General features: G+C 39.1%; 2 protein-coding genes across 10 annotated transcripts in view; one reads left to right on the top strand and one right to left on the bottom strand.

Annotated features, from left to right (window-relative positions):
* EXTL2 (exostosin like glycosyltransferase 2) overlaps nt 1–14,256 on the bottom strand; it is a 151,230-nt gene extending 136,974 nt beyond the window's left edge. For 2 of the 6 annotated variants that reach the window (XM_078072686.1, XM_078072688.1), the window contains exons 1-2: nt 13,099–13,449; nt 10,895–10,972 (exon numbers count right to left, since the gene is read on the bottom strand). In XM_078072686.1, the coding sequence (XP_077928812.1) occupies nt 10,895–10,899 (5 nt within the window). In that variant the 5' untranslated portion in view covers nt 10,900–10,972; nt 13,099–13,449. Of the gene's footprint in view, nt 1–10,894; nt 10,973–13,098; nt 13,450–13,495; nt 13,743–13,778 lie in introns of those variants that run through there. The other 4 variants (XM_036069514.2, XM_036069513.2, XM_036069515.2 and 1 more) reach the window with 4 other exon arrangements.
* Nucleotides 14,257–14,358: 102 nt separating this feature from the next.
* The window catches only part of SLC30A7 (solute carrier family 30 member 7), a 93,626-nt gene continuing 86,109 nt past the window's right edge, over nt 14,359–21,875 (top strand). For all 4 annotated transcript variants that reach the window (XR_013448016.1, XM_078072681.1, XM_078072679.1 and 1 more), the window contains exons 1-2: nt 14,359–14,631; nt 14,850–14,951. Coding sequence is in view for 3 of the 4 variants with exons in the window: in XM_078072681.1 (XP_077928807.1) it covers nt 14,552–14,631; nt 14,850–14,951 (182 nt within the window). In the remaining variant the exon portion in view is untranslated. The remainder of the gene's footprint in view (nt 14,632–14,849; nt 14,952–21,875) is intronic.

Here is a 21,875-nt window from a genome sequence, read left to right as displayed (position 1 = left end):
AATCGACTATGTTATAGGTAAGGCTTCTGGTCAACAGTAGGCTATTAGTTGTTAAGTTCTGGCGGAGTCAAAAGTCAAAAATGTGGATTTTCGACTGTGTGGGGTGTTGGCCTCACGTTGTTCAAAGGTCAATTATACTCCAGTATACAAAATTTAAAAGTACTTTTTGGTAGCAACCTTTTTTCCAAATGAGATCATAGGTGGTAGCCAATGAGCTTTATCCGAGGCGTGATTATTGCTAATTGAAATCATAGGCGGAAGCCTAATATAAGAAACAGATAATAATGGCAGCAGCAGCAACAATTACAGTGGGTTTACCACTTATTAGGCCCTGTACGACGTGCTTCGCATGTCATGGTATGTACTTATTCACTCAATAAACAAGTGGTTATGAGTGCTTACTTGTACCAGGCACTGTTCTAGGATCTGTGGCTACAGCAACAAATAAAATAGACTCAGTCTCTGCTGTTTGATGCAGAGGAAATAGTAGAGAGAGGCAGACGAAAAGTAAACTCAAAGATAAGTTAGCATAGCGGTAACGAAGAGAATACATCAGAGTGACATAAGCAAGGGCCAGATCACCAGGGACCTTGTCAGCCGAAAAAGGAGGATAGATTTTATTCTACTTGAGATGGGGAGCTCTTAGAGGGTTTTGATCAGGGCAGGGACAGGATCTTTTACTAGAGCTTGAATACTTACAGAGGTTAAATATCTTTCTCAGGATTAGGAGGCAACTAAGTAATGGATCTGGAATCTATACCCAAGAAAATCTGCTGCCAGAGCCAGGCTGTCCCTCATTATGGGCTAAGGGATGTACTGCCAGATTTAAATTCAGGTTGAACTGAGGTAGGGCTCTGGAGCTTCCAAATCACCATCTCTGATAGTACAGGAGGATCAGAAGGTACTGTAATCAGCTATGTACTCTCCTATCCCTCACTATACCTAAAGGCACCGCCTGCAATATGGCTACAGAATACTAGGTGAACAAACACCCGATGAATGTGGTCTGGACATTCACGGGTCAAACATTCCCGGTGGATCAGACCTCTCAGTCACGTATGTAAGAAAAGACTGAATCACACAGGCAGTTTTACAGAGACCCAGAGCTCCGATTTCCTAGCCTCCGATAGAGTTCATTATCACCCCTGCTGCCTCCTTCTGGAGCACTGTTGACTTTCAGTTGTTGCTGGCTTTTTTTTGTTTTTTCTTTTTCTTTTCTTTTTTTTTTTTTTATTCTGCTAGTTCTGTTTCTGATTCCAGACTTTACTTACTCCTCTACAAGCCTCCGTATGCTTTCTAGGTAAGTCCTTATTTTGTATTTTGGCAGCCGAGCCTTCATACACATCTTAGCATATATATCCTAGATCTATTCAACTGCTCTGTTCAAGTACAAAAGCCAGAAGTGAGGAAAAAGAATATTCAAAGATATACTTACTTATAAAAAGACTGAAAACAAAAATCAACCAGAAGTTTCTAAACATTTAGAAAATACCTTTAAGAAAAAAATAGATCTTAGAACTGGGAAGGGTATTATTCTTGATGACTTTAATGGATCCATCATCTACCCTCTCTTATTATTTTTCATACAATTTCTCTTTTTAGGGATGCCTGGGTGGCTCAGTCGGTTAAGCAACTGCCTTCGGCTCAGGTCATGATCCCAGGGTCCTGGGATCGAGTCCCGCATCGGGCTCCCTGCTCAGTGGGGAGCCTGCTTCTCCCTCTCCCTCTGCCTCTTCCCCAGCTTGTGTGCTCTCTCTCCTCTCTCAAATAAATTTTAAAAATCTTAAAAAAAAACAAACAATTTCTCTTCTTAGGTGATACAATAAAAAAATACTCTCATCTATTCCACGATATCGACAAATGTGATAAAGCTGGAGGAGACTTCTTACTGCTCCCTCCCAGCCGTGGTAGGCCAACCGCGCTAAGCCACCATCGCAGTCCTGTGTAGTACCATTGCGACTGTACGGTTTAGTTTTGGTTGTCGCCATCTCCTTAGAAAAGCACTGTGTGTGGATGCCTAGACTCTTGACTCCACAGCCTGTGGTTTAACTGGGCACGTGCTGCCAGACCACCGTTCCACAGGCAATCCTAAGACTGTAGTCTAAATCTTCCCATCTCACAGCTTAGATTCCCAGTGAAATCTCACTTTAATGTCCAAATGATGATGTTCGGTCAACCTTTTGTTTTTCATGGAGGAGATTTAGCAGGGGTGGAGTTCAAGTGACAATCCCACTCCTGTGATCTTGTTTCATGTGGGAAGGCGTGCGTTGCAATTGTAGAAACGGTTTCTCCATATATAGTTCAGCAAGGACACAGAGAGACCATATAGACCATGCCTTTAACATCTCCCTTTGAAGTGTACAAGAATGGGGAATGGAGAATTCTAATGGGGCTAGGGGCATCCAGTCCATGATTGGAGAGTGCACTGAGGCCTGTGCAAGCAAAGAAGAGCTTATTCGTAAGATCAAGGAGATGGTCGTTGCCATTCAGCAACTCTCACTTTTCAATAGTCCAGATTTGGAAAGCAATGTTACCTTGTAGTTACCTTCTCTTTTCAGAGAATTTGCAAAGAATATTCTCTCCTGGACTTTCTCTGTGGCATGTTCTGTTAAGAAAAGCAATTTTGTGCCTCTCCTTTTATCGTGGCCTCACTCAAGATATGAATAAAATGAATTATTTTTGAAGTAACCCCAGCTTACTACGATTATTCTTCAAGGACAGTAATTTAAGGCATTAGAATACAATGTTTTCATTGCATATACCCTCTTACTAAAACAACACATACTGTTAATGTAGCCAACCAAGGAAAAACCATTATGAATTAATAATCTTGGTTCAAAGGCCTTGAAAATCCTTCTAATATATTGAATCAAAAGCAGGTCTCATAAAACATATTTTCAGTTCTGCATAAAAATGGCTAGCTATAGGCACTCAGAGCAAAGAATCATCCAACAATTGCATTAAAATACACCCTGATTAAAATCTTTGTGTTCATTTTCCACAGCTGAGTAGGAACAGCATATCGCAAAACTTACACAGACGTGTTTCTAGTTTCTAAAGCAGACACAGGTAACTATCTGGCAATTTTAGTGTAGAAAAAGTAATGAAATTAATTACTATAGCCTACTATAAATATAATTATGTAATTATATTTACATATAATTATATGATAATTATATACCCTACTATAAATATACTTTGTCAAAGACACTCACGAGTATTTCACTTTCACCTCTACTTTTAAGTAGGATTTAGCCCTATGCCCATCATAGAAATTTCCTCTTTCAGATAACTTCTAATCTCCTATTTTACCTGTTCCAAAAATGTGTTGGGAGATATGAATAATTTATCTTTAGAAACACAGTGTAAATATTTCATGTGGTATTTATTAAATAATGCAACCCAATACAATTATGTAAAATTTTTAGTCTGTATAGAAAAGCAAGAAGAGCAAGAATTTCAGAGACTGCAGGGCAAGCGGCACATTTATACTTTGAGAACAGGTGAAGTTTGGAACTCCCACTGTAGACCCGCTAGAAACAGTTTCAGATCAGTTTGGAGAAGAACGATGACTTCACTGGCTGTCTGGATTTCAGTTTCTAGCTTTCTTCTATTCTCTCTCTAGAGAAAGAACTTATCTAATTCACAGCTTTGAGCTTTGAACAGGAGATACAAGGAAGAACACATCTAGGATAGTCTACATCTTACACAGAAAGAACCAAGAAGTCAGTGGAGGTATCTCCCAGTTCTCTTGCCCTCAATTCCTACACCTTCTTCTTAGATTTTTTTTTTCTTATTTCTTTTTAATGTCTGTATGTATTTACTGACACCCTGTCTTATTCTAAAGAAGATCTGATAGCTCTTAGACTAATCCTTCTCTGCTTTTCTCCAATCCATGACTACCGTCGATTAAATGTGACTTTAATAAACACGGTAAATGTCAGCAAAACAAAACAAAAGGTCTTCCTTTCTCATCTCCTGATCATCTGAAAAATCAAAGACCCCCAAATGATATTTTTTGCAGATACGTTAACTTATTAGTTCTTCATAGGTAGACAGCATATCCTTTTAGTTATTTTCATATTGTTATTCTAGCATCTTCTATACCAGGGGTTTTCAACGGGGGACGACTCTGTTCTCCAGGTGATACGTGGCAAAGACTGGAGACATTTTGATTGAGGAAGAGATGCTATCAAGTGGGCAGATGTCAGAGTCGCTGCTAAAATCCTGCAATGGACAGGACACCCCTCCAAAGGGAAGAATTATCCAGCTTAACATGCCAATGATGCTGGGGTTGAAAACCCTGCTCTACATATACTTTACCTGACACGACGAACCTGAACATGATCGAGGGAAGGACTGCTAGCCAGGTGGCTTCTGAAAACCCCACTACTTTGGTTATACTCAAACAGTCAGGGATAAAGCCAGGGCTCCAAAACTGCCCCAGTATTTATATGCTTTACTGTACAAACACATAAACTGAAAGACAGCTCAGAGCTCTAAGTCACTTCCTTACTTCATAAAGAACTCAAGGTCCAGGCATAAGGAACTTGCCTAGGCTCATGCATGCAGCACACTAGCAGTAGAACCAGCGCAAGAATCTAGCTCTCCTGATGGCAGTCCAGGACTCTTTCCACTGTGTTGTGCTAAATTCTGCAAGGATGTATCAAAGTATCAGTACACAAAACTGTCACTATCTGTCCAATAATATAAATATTTATACTTGGTATGCTGGGGTATATTTTACAACTTTATTAAGATTTATTTCATATATCCTAAATTTCACCCACTTAAAGTACAATTGACTGTTGAATAACACAGGTATTAGGGGCACCAACCACTCCACTCTGCACAGTCAAAACCCCTTGTATCACTTTTAACTTCCCCAAGACTTAACTACTAGTAGCCTACTGTTGACCAGAAGCTTTAGTGTAACATGAACAGTAGATTAACACATTTTGTATGTTATATGTATTATATACTGCATTCTTAAAATAAAGTAAGCGAGAGAAAAGGAAATGTTATTAAGAAAATCATAAGGAAAAGAAAATCCATTTATAGCACTGTACCGTATTTACTGAAAAATATCTGCACGTAAGTGGACCCGCGCAGTTTAAACCCATGTTGTTTGAGGGTCAACTAAACACTTCAGTGGTTTTCAGTATATTCACAGAATTGTGCAACCATCACCACAATCTAATTTTAAAACATTTTCAACATCCCAAAAAGAAACCCCAGACCCATTCATTAGCAGTCACTCCCCCCTTTTCTCATCTCCCCCAACCTCACCACCCCCCCGCCCCAACCAGTCAATCTCTAATCTACTTTCTGTCTCCATAGATTTGCCTATTCTGGATATTGCATATAAATGGAATCATACAACATGTGGTTGTTGTGTCTGGCTTTTTTTCCCTTAGCAGAATGTCTTCAAGGTTCATCCATGTCATTGTATATATGTATCAGTACCTCGCTAATTTTTTTTTTATTGCCACATAGCATTCCATTCCTACATAGATATAACACATTTTGTATATCTATCAGTTGCTGGACTTTGGGTTGTTTACACATTTTGCTATTATGAGTAATGCTGCTATGAACATTCATGGACAAGTTTATATGTGACCATATGTTTTCATTTCTCTTAGGTATATAATTAGGAGTGGAACTGCGGGGGTCACTATGTCAGAAATTTTTTAATATCTGATAATTGAATAGCTTTTGGAAGAGCATTATTTGAAATGTTAAAAAATTTTTCTTAAATGTGGGTGTAAGAGTAAGAAAGTAAATAATGCACAGTCTATAAAGCAACAGTTGCAAATTCTCTAATGGGTGTCTCTAAATGGACCAGGCAATTTGAATTTTCAAAGACCCACTAGTCAGTTATTTACTTATATCATCTCTCCAAATTCCCTAGAAGGAATGCTGCTGAATGAATAATTCTTTTCTCAGGGCTAGTTCCTTCAGACTGAAAAAGCAGCAATTATCCAGACTGAAGCTGAAAACAAATATGCCAGAGCATAGTACGAACAAAGACTAGTTATGTCCTCTGACTCATAAAGTAGAAAAGCAGGGAGCAGCCTGACGTCGTACACGGAGAAGCTGTCATTTTCATTCTGATGCCACAGATGGCGGAGGAACGATCACTATTCTGCCATTTCACTACTAGATCTGTCTCATGTTGTACAGATTGTTTTCTCCTCTGGTTCATCCTGCAAAACATGTACTTGCCTAAAAACTGATGATTATAGAATACAGATGCTCAGAAAAGGGCCCTCAGCTGCCAAGACGTAAAATCACCTCCAGAAGGGCATGCAGAGGCCAATTCAGAACCTGGGCTTTCCTTCTGTGAACATGCAAGAGTTGGAAGAGACAGCTGTGCAACTGATGAGCAATTTCTGACCAGGTTTCTAGCATGCAGATGACACACACTGCTCAATCCGCGGCAAAGGGACACGTGGTGCCAAATTTCAGAAGGACTTTTCTCTTATGGTACCGACAGCCAGTGTTCTGGCCTAGGACTCCATGTGTCGGTACATGCTATTTTCTCCACCGACAAAGCCCTTTCCTGTCCCCACCTGACAAACTCTTACTCCCGGGCCCCTCCCAAGTCTCTTTCAAACATCCCCTCCCCTGCGAACATTCCTCACACTCTCCATCCTCAGTGCTCTTGGGAACTCAGAACATAGTGTCACTAGCCTTTGTTTCCAGGTATTACAACCATTGACTATGCTCCTTTTTGAGTCTAACTGTATCTGGAAGGCAGTTTCCATTAGTCTTTGTCATCCAGAACAGTGCCGGGCCCATTTTTTGAGTAAGGGCTCCCAACTCTTTATGGTTAAATGGGGTGAGGGAATCTCTGTTTAAATGGTCTTCAACTCCACAAAGGATAAAAAATGCTTGAAACTAACAGAACAAACTTAAATTAAATGCGAACGAAGGCCCAATTAAGACTAGACAGTACCCAAGAAACCAATCCCTATGTGAAAGACCTGAGTTATCCCCCATTTGGTGACTAGCACAGCCAGTCAGAAATGTGGTCTTAAGCACAAGCCACTTTTCTACTTTCAGTTCTGTGGTCAAGCTACTTGACAAATAAAAGACATCCCAGAACTCTTATTTTTTTTTTTTTTTGCATCTTTTCAAAGATATTCTGCATTAAAATACCTTTGCACATCCTTGTTTCTATGGAAGCTCTTGAAGAATGAGCTGATTTGCCTTGGGGGGAAATCATCACTTCTTAGATAATATTGTCCTTGTGAATTTCCCCAAACTTTTAGGAGCTAACAAAAATTAGAAGCTAGATGACTTAATCTGGCAGGCAGCATACAGGATTTAAACCAACAGAAAATAAAATCTTACCTAGTTGAGAAATGAAATTTTAGTTTGGGTCCAGGAACTGACCCAAAAAACCCCTTAGACTTCAGGACGATTGGCAGAAAAAGAAAACTAAAAGTGAGAAAACACTGCTGCCAAGTGTCATTCACTATTGCCCATAGTAAGCCTCTTCCATTAAAATTTCAAGCCACATACACTAGAATTTACTTCATGACTAAACACAAAATGCCAGAAATAGCACATGAAAGGTCACTTTTCTTTACAAGTCTTTTCCAGGTGCTATCCGGTATTCTGGGAAGAGTTTTGCCTTTCGTTATTTTCCACATATTCAAGAAATTCATTCTTTTCACTGTTATTTTAGAAGTGCCATACCACTTTTCTCATCCTTTACCAACTGCTATCTTCTGCTTCCTAAATGATTTTCCCTCACTCTTCCTCCTGAGGAACCCATCTGTTCTTACAAGGCTCTTCCTAACTCCCATTACTTTCTTCACAGGTCTAAATACATCAAAATAAGTTAAATGATTTTGTGTTACCAATAAATATTCTTTATTATTCGTATTTAGGAATAGGACATTATTTAGGAATAGGAAAAACAGGAGTAGGAATACACTTATAGTAATAATAAATAATAAAAGTGTCCATAGCGTGGGATTCATCTTGTGGTCCTGCTGTACTTAGGATCGATTGTACAATGTTCAGAATGGATCATTTAGATGACCACAATCTGGATCAACTGGGTCGTGGATTGGCTATTAGGATGAATGCAATCAGTCTTTTCTAGTCACAGTATAACTGGTTACATATATAAGATCACTGATAGCCAATTTAAAGCTTGTCCTTTAGAGGGCTTAGTTCTGGCCCTCACTGCATTTTGAAATTGTAGTTCCGAAACAGTATTGCTAAAGCAGGTTGATAAATAGCTACTTTTACTGCAATATCGCATTTGAATAGATAGATGCTGTGACAGGTCATTTCTCACTGCAGGCTGTAAGGAAAGAATTTCCGTACTGGGCACATTCAAGATCAAGTCCTCCTGTTGGCAGCCAGGCAGAGTGAGCCATTCCTTTATAGGTAAATCCAGTTAGAGGGAACACCAAGGGCAGCATTTAAAGCAGGGAAAACAGACAGTAAGTACCTGTGTTTCCACCTGCCTGCCCACTCCCACCCCTTTATTCATAGCAGAAGCTGCCCAACAGTCCTGGCATTTTTTTTCTCCTCCTAAGCCTGAACAAAGCATCAGATTCCTTTTCTATACTTCCTCAGACAGCTACTATCAATTAGCTGGATTTGCTTCATTATCGCTGATCTAAGAGGAAATGATGTATAAGTATCATGTGGGACATTTTTTTAAAGTACCTCCTCCTTTAATTCAGCCATTTGTTACTGAGGCAGACAGTGAGCTCCTCTCTACCCTCGAAGCGCCCAGGTTATGCTACATAAAACTATGCTAGATAAAAGTTCGCTTTAGCCTTGCATCTTTCTCCTGGAATTGCCAATTCATTGTAGCTATGATGAAGATAATGATGATGATGTTTGGAGATGACCAATTCCATGGACATGTATTGGACAGGAGTAGGAATGGCCTTATTTCTAAGAGGAACATCCACGACTTGTAAGGATCCAAGGAGTCAATGCATCCTAAGAAGAAAGCCTAGAAATAGAAAAGCATTTTTAGCTCAGTACAGTGCCATGCAAAATTAGTTCCAGAAATGGGTCAAAAAGAAACCAAGTACATCTGCAAATATATTGCTTTTACCATTCTAGCATAATAGAGCTTTTCATTTGAACTTCTGTTTCAGTCACAGGAAAACGGAGAGAAGGCAAGATTGTTAGGCAACGGATCTCTGGAATATTCTATGGAAACTTCTCTCTTTTAGAAAACAGTGGTGTTCAGCAATAAACTCACATTCCAAAATCGCTAAGAGAAACAGATTTCATACATATGAATTATAATTTATAAATAGTTTCAGATATCAAACCTAACATCAAAGCAATCCTGCGTCATGCAAGCTTTCTAACTTTATTAGAGGAAGGTCCGAATCCCCATGGTAAATATCCATCAGTCAACAAACACTTACAGGTACTTAACCCCGTGCCCAGCACTGTCAGGCACTAGGGATGGTAATGCAAAGAGCACCCAGTTCCTGCCCTCACAGAGCTCAGCAATAGTAATGAAAACTGTCAGACCTCTGCCATCTGTGTGTTATATAATATCTCAAATCAGTAAGGTTTCAAATCTTTAGAGACAAGGAAATTAAAATATATCCACCCCATTTTAGAGATGGGATAGCGGAGACTGAGAATATGAAACGATTTTCCCTGAGCCACAGAAAGAGTGGTAGGTCACACCAAACTCCATACTTGTGCCACTTCGTATTTTCAGTGTCTTGTGTAGTCTCTTATCTTCAGCTTTGTTCTAGTCTACAAGAATATTTCAACTTTATGGGTATTGGCTTTATTCCATAAGCTGAGTTATTTTGATGGGTTAGACTAAGGGAGGCCTTACAGTATTTTCGAACAGACCCTGGCTCAAGTAGGAACTTTTATTTCCAAGGAAACAAGAGTACCTCTAGAGGAAATGATTCTTCTCAGATAAAAATATTGGTACAACACTCATGTGCACAGCAGCATTGTTCACAAGAGTCAAAAGGTAGAAGCAATCCAATATCCATTAACAGAAAAATGGCTAAACAAAATGTGATTTATACATGAAATATTATTTAGCCTTTAAAAGGAAGGAGATTCTATCACATGCTACACCATGGATGAACCTTGAGGATATTATGCTAAGTGAAATAAACCAGTCACAAAAAGACCTTATAGGAGATATCTAGAGGAGTCAAATCCATAGAGACCAAAAAGTAGAATGGTAGTTACCAGGGGCTGGGGGAAGGGGGAAATGGGGAGTTGGTTAATGAGCATAGTGTTTCAGTTCTGCAAAATGAAAAAGTTCTGGGGAATGGTTGCTCAACAATGTAAATATTCTTCTTTTTTTTTTTTTTAGATTTTATTTATTTATTTGTCAGAGAGAGAGAGAGAGAGCACAAGCAGGGGAAGCGGCAGGCAGAGGGAGAAGCAGGCTCCCCGATGAGCAAGGAGCCCAATGTGGGACTCGATCCCAGGACCCTGGGATCATGACCTGAGCCGAAGGCAGACGCTTAACCGACTGAGCCACCCAGGCGTCCCAACAATGTAAATATTCTTAATACTACTAAACTATACACTTAAAAATGGTTAAGATAGCAAATATTATGTTATGTGTATTTTACCACAATTTTTAAAAAACAAACAAAGGGCGCCTGGGTGGCTTAGTTTGTTAAGCGACTGCCTTCGGCTCAGGCCATGATCCTGGAGTCCCTAGATCGAGTCCCGCATTGGGCTCCCTGCTCAGCAGGGAGTCTGCTTCTCCCTCTGACCCTCACCCCTCTCATGCTCTCTCTCTCATTCTCTCTCTCAAATAAATAAATAAAATCTTAAAAAAATAAAAATAAAATAAAAAATAAAAAAAAATAAAAAAAAATAAAAAACAAACAAAAAAGCCCATATTGGTACTTACCTCATTATGGTAAAGTTTTAACTTCTTAAAACTTTTCTTTATGGCTTCTGTAATTGATAGGAACAGGATCTCTTGGTGCTATTAGGGGAAATCAAAGATTTTTCTGTGATGTTTTTGTCAATCATCAGAAAATTTTTAAAAATGCTTTTAATGCCATTGCCTATAGGCTTCAGATTATTTTTAGAAATTAAAATGAGCTATTCTGTGTTCTAAAAATTGCATTTAGGCAAAGAGATAGATAACATCTTCCCGTGAGGTTGGAGCTAACCCTGCTATATTTGTGTTTTCACCTTTGGGAAGTATGCAGAAGCAGAATAAACTCATATCATCCCCCTATCTAAGGTGTTTATACATTTGAAACCTATACGCTATAGATATGTGCCGTGGAGCAAAACCTTGGAATGCATTAGCAATTTACACTTATATTCGATTTCTAGATTTTTAAGAATCTGTAGTTTTATCCACCATCACGGCTTCTTTATCCAGTCGAGGTTCACGGGGCATTCAATTTGAAGCATCTAAAAAAGCATGGGGTCTAAAATAGGGCTGCAGCTAAATGCCAGGGTTGATTACTGAGGAATGACAGATGGCATCCTTCCTATTCCTTACTGACTACTGCCTGAAAGGAGCTGGAACCCTGACTGGAGATAAGCATCTGCCCCTTCATTCTCTCTGCGTTCATTTCTCACAGTCCTCAAGCACATGTCTGAGAAGCTGGTTTTTTCCTGTCGTATAGTCTGCCTAGTTAATCTAATGCAATTAATTAGTAGAAGATGATCTAAACAAATATTTCAAAGTTCAGGGTAGAAATCCATTTATTAATTTTAAAATGTTCATTACTATATCTATTTTATAATCTTAAAAACCCCATTTAATCTTTTAAGACATGAAGGAATTAAGAGTTATGATTGGAATCTTTCAAAATCCTGCATCTGTAATGACCACCTGAATTGAGCAGAAGAATCATTTTTGATTTTCCAAAATAATGTTCTTTCATGAAACAAGTTATTGAAGGGGCAACAGGATGGCTGAGACAAAAGGCTTGGTATATATCAAGACTCACTGAGTGACAGTTGTCTCCCTTTGATACACCAAGGGCATACCTTGTGCACATCTTAAACATCACACAATTCTAAAATCCTGTCACCCTCTCTCCTCACATCAACTTCATCCCATAAAATTCTTCCAGGGAAAGAACCTGGACTTAACTGGCTTTATAATTATTTTCTTCCTCCCACCCTGTGCCCAGCACAGAGCCTAGCAGATAGTAGACACTCATTAAATGACCGCTGAATGAAAGAAACTAACTTTAACTTTGATATGACAATATATATTGGTCAACATATATGGAAGAAACATTATTTCAGAATGACAAGTGAGATGCAAACATTTTCCATTCATAGAACTTTTCCTCATTTAACTAGTGTCCAATTTCTATTTCCAATAAAATGCCCTTAGTATTGAAGTTAGGCTGCAATTTGGGAGTCCCAGGAAACCAATATAACTGAAATTAAACTTCAATTTCTCCAACTTATTTCAAAAGTATTTGAAAGGAGTAATGGGGTAATGCAGATTTCTCCATAAACCAGCTGAGCAATTTCTCGTTCACAGCAATATAAGATAAAATGCAGAATTCATTTTCAAAAATGGAATGCAAAAATACAGGCTCAAATTGCAGTTGACCTTGATGAATTAAGAGAATACTGGAAATCAGTTACTGAAATTTGGTTATTTCTATATATCTCCCCCCCACTCCCCAGTTACATCATATTGAAATAAAGCCGTTTTGGAGAAAAACCCAATTACCATGGAAATATTTATCTTTAACCTAGTTTGCAACCACTTAATATTTCCCCAGCAGTGCAGTAGAGTAAAATTTAAAGTCTATGGCTCATATAAAAGCTTCCTAAAAAATATAAGTAAATTCTACTAATTGAAAATATTTCTATGTTTAAGTTAAAATAATGAAACATAGGCCAAGAAAGGCAAAGAGAAAATACTCTTTACAGAACTTAATTTCTGGAATCTAGCTGTTTTACACAGCAGTTTTAATTAACATGAACAATGAAAAAAATACATTTTCAAAAATAAAGACAACAAATCACTACCCCACTCACGCACAAAGTTCCAAGAACGAGAGCAAAACATGCATACACCCTTACTGCAAAAATTTTTTAACACGAGAGCATTTGCTATTTCCTTACCTCGAGTGCAGAAGATTGCAGTGGGGCCAGCCGACTTATTTGCTTGCAACCTGGTTCTCATAAAACGGAAGGGGCGTCTCGCTTGCTCATTTTTTGTTGTCGTTGTTTGTTTGTTTGTTTGTTTCTAAACCCAGCAGCGTGCATCCACCCTGCCTCATTCGCTGAATGATAACCTGGAAAAAACACCGCCCGCAAAGTGAGCGCCTGAAGCAGGGACAGTCCCCGGGTGGCCGCCCCTCCCTCCCGGTGACGCTCCACTTCCTGTTAGACTAAAAGGCAGCTCCCAAGAAGCTCGGTTTTGTAGTTTCCAGCCCACTTCCAAAAGCCAATCCTCCTTTTCCCCCATTTCTTCCCCAGAGTAACAACTTTTAATCATTCACGTGATGGACCACCTGACCTTATCCAAACAATTTTCCGGAAAGGCGCCCGCAGGAACGTTCCAACGACTGTGGGTGCCCAGGACAAGCCCGAGAGCTCCTCTCTCTGCGCCCCGCGCGTCCTCGCGCCCCACCGACCAGTCAGCTCCTCCAGCACCTCCCTCAAATGCGCAGGGAGGTTCTGACAAGAATTACAGCCGCGGCTGCGGCCCCCGGGATGACCTGGAAGTGAAGGGGACCTGCACGAACTCGAGAGTTTTGGGGGCTTCGCGGGTTGAGATTGTCCGGGAAGCAGTGCCTTACCCAAACCTCATTTCCAACATGGTCTCGTAGGGGGTTCCTTTAAAGGGCTTCTTCTGGATTCATTTAACGTTCTTTCGAAAGGCATGTGTTGACTGCCTCACACTTGGCAGTACGGAAGGCCAGGCGCTGTTCTCCGGGACTGGATTACTAGGATTTGGGTGACCACCCAGTTCACCCAGCAAAACTATCACTTGCGCTTCCCGCGGACCGGCGGCTACAGAACACGTTGCCGCCTGGGTTCTAAAGCATTGCCATCCCAAACACCGGGATTTAATGCTAATAGGGGGAAATGGCGAAAGGGCAGGCGCTGGACGCCAGCGCATCCGGGAACATCAGTGGTAGGCGGTCTGGGTGGGCGAGAGCGGGCCCTCAACCTCCCAGCCATCCCAGTCTGTGGGCCGTCACTTCAGGATTTTCTTCGTGCCTACATCCCAGGCCGGCGCATTAACTACCCAGCAGTTGCCACTTTTTTCTGCCCCCTACTGCCTCCCCGCAAGTCCCACCTCGCTCCCGCCGTAAGCCCCGCCCTCCGCCGCGCAAGCCCCGCCCCCGGGCCCGCCTCCCCCTTTCGCGTCCCAGGACGCGTTGCGCGGCCCGGGCCGGAAGTCGGCGAGTTCCCGGGTGTGTGTCTGTGTCTGTCTGTGTCTCGAAGCGGCGCGCGGCCCGGGACAAACGCTGGGGAATCCCATCTGAGGCGTCACCACTGTCACTACCATCACCCACGGAGCCACTTCTAGAGGGGAGTAGACCCGGCGCTTCGCCGGGCAGAGAAGATGTTGCCCCTGTCCATCAAGGACGATGAATACAAACCACCCAAGTTCAATCTGTTCGGCAAGATTTCGGGCTGGTTTAGGTGCGGGTGCTATTTTTGCGGGAAGGGGGTATCCGGCCGAAGGGGAGAAGGCCCAGACCTAAGGATAGCCCGAGGTACAGGGAGGGAGCGTCAGGGACACCTTCCTTCCCTGTGAGGAAAGGAGGTTTGGACTGGGAGGGTCTTGAAAGGGGACCCAACCTCCGGGTCCTGGCACCCCTTTGACTCCCGCCTCTTCTCCACTTTTATCACTCCCCCAGGTCTATCCTGTCGGACAAGACGTCCCGGAACCTGTTTTTCTTCCTGTGCCTGAACCTCTCTTTCGCTTTTGTTGAATTACTCTACGGCATCTGGAGCAACTGGTAACCAAAGGGGAAAGGCAGGGCGGAAGCAGGGGGTGGGGGAGACGAAGCACTGTTTGCTTAGTGCCACGTAGCTCCTCACCAGGAGGTTCAGGTCTTGCCTTTGCCATTCAGCTCTGCTGCTGAGTTGCTTTCTCAGTTCCACTCCAATCTGGCAAGGCTACATTGAGGATCCGGGCCCCATCGTGTGCGGCAGCATTAAGGTTTGGGTCCCGCCTTCCCACCCCTCCCGTCAAACAAGAGTGACAAGTCTCCTTCATTTTGTCTGATAGTCATCCTTGACTACAAACCTTCGCTTTGCTCACGTTCTTGGAATTGGGAGAAACCTGTTTCCTGCCTCTTTGGGGTGGGAGTGTTCCTTGCTTCTCTTGTGGGGGAGTGGCATTTGGATTTCATCCTTAAGATTCCGAGAGGGAATATCTGAGATGTTCAACTTAATTTATTAGGTCTTGGAATGGGAAAGAGCTTTATAAAGGGGATATCCGGAGAAATATGTGTCATTCTCTTCTCTTTAATTTTATGTTGCAACTGTCAGATGATTTTCCTCTGATCTTGACTGCAGTAAAAAATCCCATATAGTTTTCTACAAACTTACATCTCTTGAGTTGATGGGTTTCTGTGCCATCTTTGGGTTTGTTTGGTTGGTTTTGAAACTGCTTTGCGAAGAGGTAAATTCAGGGACTCTGGAAGTGAAGTACTATTATCTGGGTATTTGCTGTTGAATAACTTACGGGCTTGTAAAATTCTTCAGCTAACAATAAGATCATTACACTTCTAAGTGTGTTGAATGCTCTTTAAATCTCACACTCATTTGAGAATCTGATAAAAACCAACACTCAAAATTTTATATAAAACTTCATTCAGGGTGATACTGTGTTCCTTGAAATACATCTTGAACCCCAGCTTAAGAACCTATGCCATTTATACTTTATTTTCTATTAATTAGAGTTAGTCTCTTTCCTTTATAGTCCGTTTTCAGAGAGAATTGCTGTCCTTGATCTTTATCTCTATTGAGATTGAACAATGACATTAAATAAGATCACCATTTTTTGTGACATTTACATTTTTATGTGAAAAAGTGGACTTCTTTTCAGTTCAGATGTCAACTCAATTTTATAAAAAATACTCAGGTTATTGATTTAGTCACCCCTTTAAAAGGCATATTGAAACATAATAAATTTTAGTATATATAATAACCATTTTGAATCCTCCGGGAAGTAGATATACGTATCCCATAATAGGACTATCCTTCAATGTATTTTGTATATTAAAAGCATTATGTTGTATTGTAATAATCATGCTTTATTATAAATATACAGTATTTATAATATATTTTGCTCTTCTTAAATTATGCCGTATTGTGGCATATGTACTTGATTGTATCAAGACTATAACTTGGTTTGCATATGTACACTTTAGCTACAGTTACTTTATATTACAATACACTATCTTTCAATATGGCCTTCCATTGCGTAAATTACTATGTGAAATGTCTCGTTCAAGGGAATTATATTTGAAGTGCCTAGACCACTTCTTTCATGGAAAGTTAGGTATAAAGTAAATTTTTTGACCTGTAGAGATCTATTGAGGAAATTACAGTTGACCTTTGAACAACGTGGGGATTAGGAGCATGAACCCTGTGCAGTCAAAAATCTGTGTATTACTTTTGACTCCCCGAAAAACTTCAGATAGCCTACTATGGGCCATAAGCCTAAGCGATAGCATGAACAGTTGATTAACACATATTTTGTATGTCATATGTACTATACACTGTATTCTTACAATAAAGTAAGCTAAAGAAAAGGAAATGTTATTAAGAAAATTATAAGGAAGAAAATACATTTATGGTACCTTAGTGTATTGAAAAATATCTGCATATAAGTGGACTCATGCAGTTCAAGCCTGTGTTGTACAAGGGTCAACTGTACTAAAACCACTGTTTTCCAAGCCATTTGTCAGTATGCACGGTACATAAGGAAAACATCAGTGGTACATGACTTTTTCTTCTGCCCTTTGGTGGCTTGTTCTCCTGACTTTAGGATCTCTTTTCCTCCAGTTTACTCTCTTTGATTGTGTTATTATATCTTCCACATTTGAAATCCGGCTCTGAACTAATGTCTGTCATACCTAAATCATTTAGTAGGTATTCATCAGCAGGTTAACCTCCATATCCACAACCACTTATTCCCTAATATTAATTTTTATCAGAGGATTGGGAGTACAAACACATTGCTTTTGAAGCCTTGGCATATTTAAAAATTGCTTGGGCCTTTTCATAATCTGGGTTTCTATGTCTTATTTAGATATTACAGTTTTTAGTCCCTTTTGTTGAGTGATCAACAATTTCTTTATATGACTAGATTATCTCTGTTCCTAAAGTTTCAATTAGATTTTAAGTTCCTTGAAAAAATGCCTTACCAAAATTTATTTTGTTTATCATAGTCATTTCTGTGTTCATTTTCATTCTATAAAAATTAAGTTTCAAGATGTTATGAATATTGAAATGTCAAGAATTTTTTTCCATTATGAAATTAAAAGATGGGTAAAACATGCTCTCTCTTCACAAATAAAGGTTTATAGAAACAGTTGATCTAGTTGCAAAGAATATTAAATAGTTCTGCTTCTTGTTTAGAGCCTTCATTATCTAAAGGAAGAACTTAGGCTCATTCGGTTAGGCGGCTCATTCGGTTAGGCATCTGCCTTCGGCTCAGGTCCTGATCTCAGGGTCCTGGGATCGAGCCCCGAGTCAGGCTCCCTGCTCAGTGGGGAGTCTGCTTTTTTCTCTCCATGTGTTTGCGCTCTCTCTCTCTCAAATAAATAAATAAAATCTTTAAAAAAATAAAGGAAGAACTTAGTTATAATTAGTTTATATTTTTGATGGTGAGAATGTGTCATCAGTGGAAGAATAGCTAAGCTTCTGTGTATTTTTCCACCATATTAAATATCCACTGCTTTTTACTTTTCCACTAGAATGTAAACTTCATTAAAATAGGGATCTTTTCTGTCTTATTCAGGTACCTTAGTACATGGCACATAGTGTGCTTAATACATATTTGCTGAATGAAGAATGAGGGAATAATGAATGTATGGAATTAATCTACCTACACTAAACATACTAACTACCCCTATTAGAGGGGAGGAAAATCATTAAACCCCTCTTTTCTCTTATTCTTTGAAGTTAGTAGGAAAATGGTAGGAATACCATATGTGATCTTTCCTTCTAGGGTTCTTTTTCCTTCTAGCATTTTATTTTCATTGCTATTTATTGTTGAATAACTACTTAATCTCAAGTTAATATAGTATAAGTATGTGGTTTTGTACCATCTAGGATTAAGTTCTTTTTGAAATTACAGAAAAATTCCAAATAATGATTTCTTAAATAAGACAAAACTTTATTTCCAGGATGGTTGTTAGAGTTCCAGCCATCCGTAGCAGCAGATTGTCTAGAGTGGAGGGAAAAAGAGATAAAAAGTATATATAGTCTCTTTTAAGGAGATTTATCTGGACAGACATAGAGCACTTTGACTTATATTTCAGTGGCTAAACCTTTATCATTTTGGTCATGCCTAGTTGCAAATGTGGTCTTTGTTCCAGTCAAACAGGTATTCTGCTGAAAGTCAGAGATTCTTTCTAAGAAAGATACTGTGGGCTCAGGAAGTGGGACTAGAAAGAGATAAGCTAGTTTGACTTCTTCTATAGATAGAAAACCAAGGCCCAGGGTTTTTTTTCCCAGAGTAACAGCAGAGCCTAAAAGCACCTGTCATCCAAGGTTTTTTGTTTTTTCGTTTTTGTTTTTTTCCACTACACCATGATTTTTTTTCTAGTATCTCAGTATAGTTTCCTTTGTTCTTATGCTCTTTTATGTGTACTTCACTGTCTGTTAGAAAATTTAATTTCAGTAATATTTTTTACCAAGGCTATTACAATCATTTTGCCTTTAGACATAGAGGGAAGTCATATAACTCTAAAGTAAATGTCTTTGTATTACCAAAGTAAATATTTGTTCAGGAAATGTTTTTTTTTTTAATTTTTTTTTTTATTTATTCATGAGAGACACAGAGAGAGAGAGAGGTAGAGAGAGAAGCAGGCTCCCTGCTGAGCAGGGAGCCCGATGTGGGACTTGATCCCAGGACCCTGGGATCATGACCTGAGCCGAAGGCAGACGCTTAACCATCTGAGCCACCCAGGCGCCCCTGTTCAGGAAATGTTTTAGGCCATACCGGACACTGATTTGTTCCTACTTTGTATAATATGTCATAGCATATGTTTGTAAAGTAACTCCTTGGTAAAGAATGTGCTTCCATTAATCACATTTTTCTATAGAATTAAAACATGTATATCTTAGTCTTTTATCAGCTTTTCCCCTCTCAAAAGACAACATTACTTACCAGTCCATGGTGATGACTTTTGCTTTCCTACAGCATTACTTTTCACCATAGAAATGCAGATAAATATTCAATTTTGCTGAGAATTTTTTAAAGTAAGGGATTATATAATGGAATGTAGTGGAGTTGAGGGTTTTTCATCGTAACTCTCGTTAGCTTAACAACTTATACAAATGTCAGGATTCTAATTTCTTGGTAATAAATTGACAGTTAGTAGTTTCTTTTCTCTTTTCTATCTCATGAAAACCTATCTTGATTATTCCCTAGCTTCAGTTTTGAGTTAATCTTTAACAACCACTATAAATACACTGTTATCTTAGTTATAATAGACTTTTTAAAAAATTCTTATTATGGAAAATTTTAAACGTAAGTAAAAGTAGAGAGTTTAATGAACCTCAGGTCCCTTCCCATCACCCAGATTTAACATTTATCAACATGTACCCTATTCCATTTCCTCTTGCTTTTACCTTCCTTATGCTTTTACCTGCCGCACCACTGGATTATTTTAACACAGATACCAACTATAATTTCTTTTAAAAGAAATACTTATACTTCAGTATGAGTCTCTAAAAAATAAGAGCCCACCCCCTTTTTTAAACATTACCCAATGCCATTCTCATCTTTAAAAATTAGCAATTTATTTAAAAAATTAGCAATTTATTAATATCAAGTGTCCAGTTAGTGAGTGTTCAGATGACCCTTATTATCTCATAATTTCTTTTTACAGTTGTTTTAATAAATCAGAATCCAAACAAGATCTAATCCCAACAAGATCTGTAGTATTTGGTGGATATGTCTCTTAAGTTTCAGTTTATGGGCTCTTTTCTCCCTTTCTTTGTTTTTGCCTCCACTAGACCTTAAAATCTTTTCCAAAAGTTTCTTTTGCTAAATGTTCTATTCATGTTTATTATATTTTGCTTCAACGATCAGGTTTCTCTTTTGTATCCTAAGAAGTTTTCATTATTAAAATATCTTTAGAAAGTAGTCACTTAAAAAAAGTTTAAAAATTAATCATAGAGAAACTGACAGTGTTTAAAGATGGGAGCCTAAAAAAAGAATGCTGCTTTTAGCAACTAATTTTTCTTCCTCAGGTTACATTTGGTATATAAATCAGATAACCTGAAATATTCTCATGCTGTCTTTATTTATAAGGAAATTTATGCCATGTGGTTTAAATGATAATTCAAAACAAGAAACATTTGCTAATATTGAAGATGAACAGTAAAATAGGAATTCCTCATGAGTAGTATTTTGATACATGGTAGGTGAACAGAGAACTAGAAGTAGACTCTTTTTCATATAAGTTTGCCTACATAGGTGCAGCTGAGTAATTTTCAAATCATGATACCAGGTTTAAATAAAAAGACCATATTGCAGTGCTTTAAGGGAACATGATATTCTGGGGCGCCTGGGTGGCTCAGTCGTTAAGCATCTGCCTTCAGCTCGGGTCATGATCCCAGCTCCGGTCATGATCCCAGCTCCTGGGATCGAGCCCGGCATCGGGCTTCCTGCTTGGTGCGGGGCCTGCTTCTCCCTCTCCCACTCCCCCTGCTTGTGTTCCCTCTCTCGCTGTGTCTCTCTCTGTCAAGTAAATAAAAAATCTTTAAAAAAAAAAAAAGAGAGAACATGATGTTCTTCCACTTTAGAAGAAGGAGTGGTTTTTCAGGTGGAATCATTTTATAATATACTGAAAATGAAATAACATTTTAATGAAAATTAAAGTTACTTAAAATTTAAATAAAATTAAAATCTCATTTTGATGAGTATTAAAATTCCCAAGCTATCTTTAAACCTCTTGAAAAGGGAACTTAATTGCATACAGAATAACATACAGAAGAGGTTTACCATCTTTCCCCCATTAGGGCAATGTTTGATGTCCACTAAGTATATTTAAGATAAATTTGTCATAAAAAAATAGTGTGTATTAATTTGCTAGGGCTGCTGTCACAAAGTACCACAGTAGAAAGTTACTGTCTTGTGGTTCTGCAGACTGAAATTCTAAGATCAGGGTATTGGCCATGTTAGTTCTTTCTGAGGTCTGCCAGGAAGAATCTGTTCATGCTTTCCCTTAGCTTCAGTTGCTTTGCTGGCAATCTTTCACATTCCTTGGCTTATAGAAGTCTCATCTGATACCTTATCTTTACTCAGTGGTCTCTGTGGGTGCATGTTTGTCTCCAGGTTTCCCCTTGTTATAAGGACAACAGTCATATTGGATTGGGGCCCACCTTACTGACCTAATCTTAATGAATCATGTCTGCAGTGACCCTGTTTTCAAATTACCTCACATTCTGAGGTACTGGAGATATAGGACTTCAAATTAAGAATTTGGAAGAGGACACAATTTAACCTGTAGCAAGTTTTACTAAATATATGTGTACATAAGTATATCAGTAAATATTTTTTTATTTGTATTTATTTAGAATGAATACCCTGCCTTCTTCTACAACTAATTTATGGCCATTTAAAATAGAAGTCACATATATAATAAAATCCTTAAATTAAGAAATAAAATGTTAAGAACCATGTATAGAGTGGAAAA

The sequence above is a fragment of the Halichoerus grypus genome, chromosome 5, assembly GCF_964656455.1.
Source record: "Halichoerus grypus chromosome 5, mHalGry1.hap1.1, whole genome shotgun sequence".
Classification (NCBI taxonomy): Eukaryota; Metazoa; Chordata; class Mammalia; order Carnivora; family Phocidae; genus Halichoerus; species Halichoerus grypus.
Note: the sequence above shows the minus strand (reverse complement) of the source record. Positions and strands in the feature narration are given on the sequence as shown.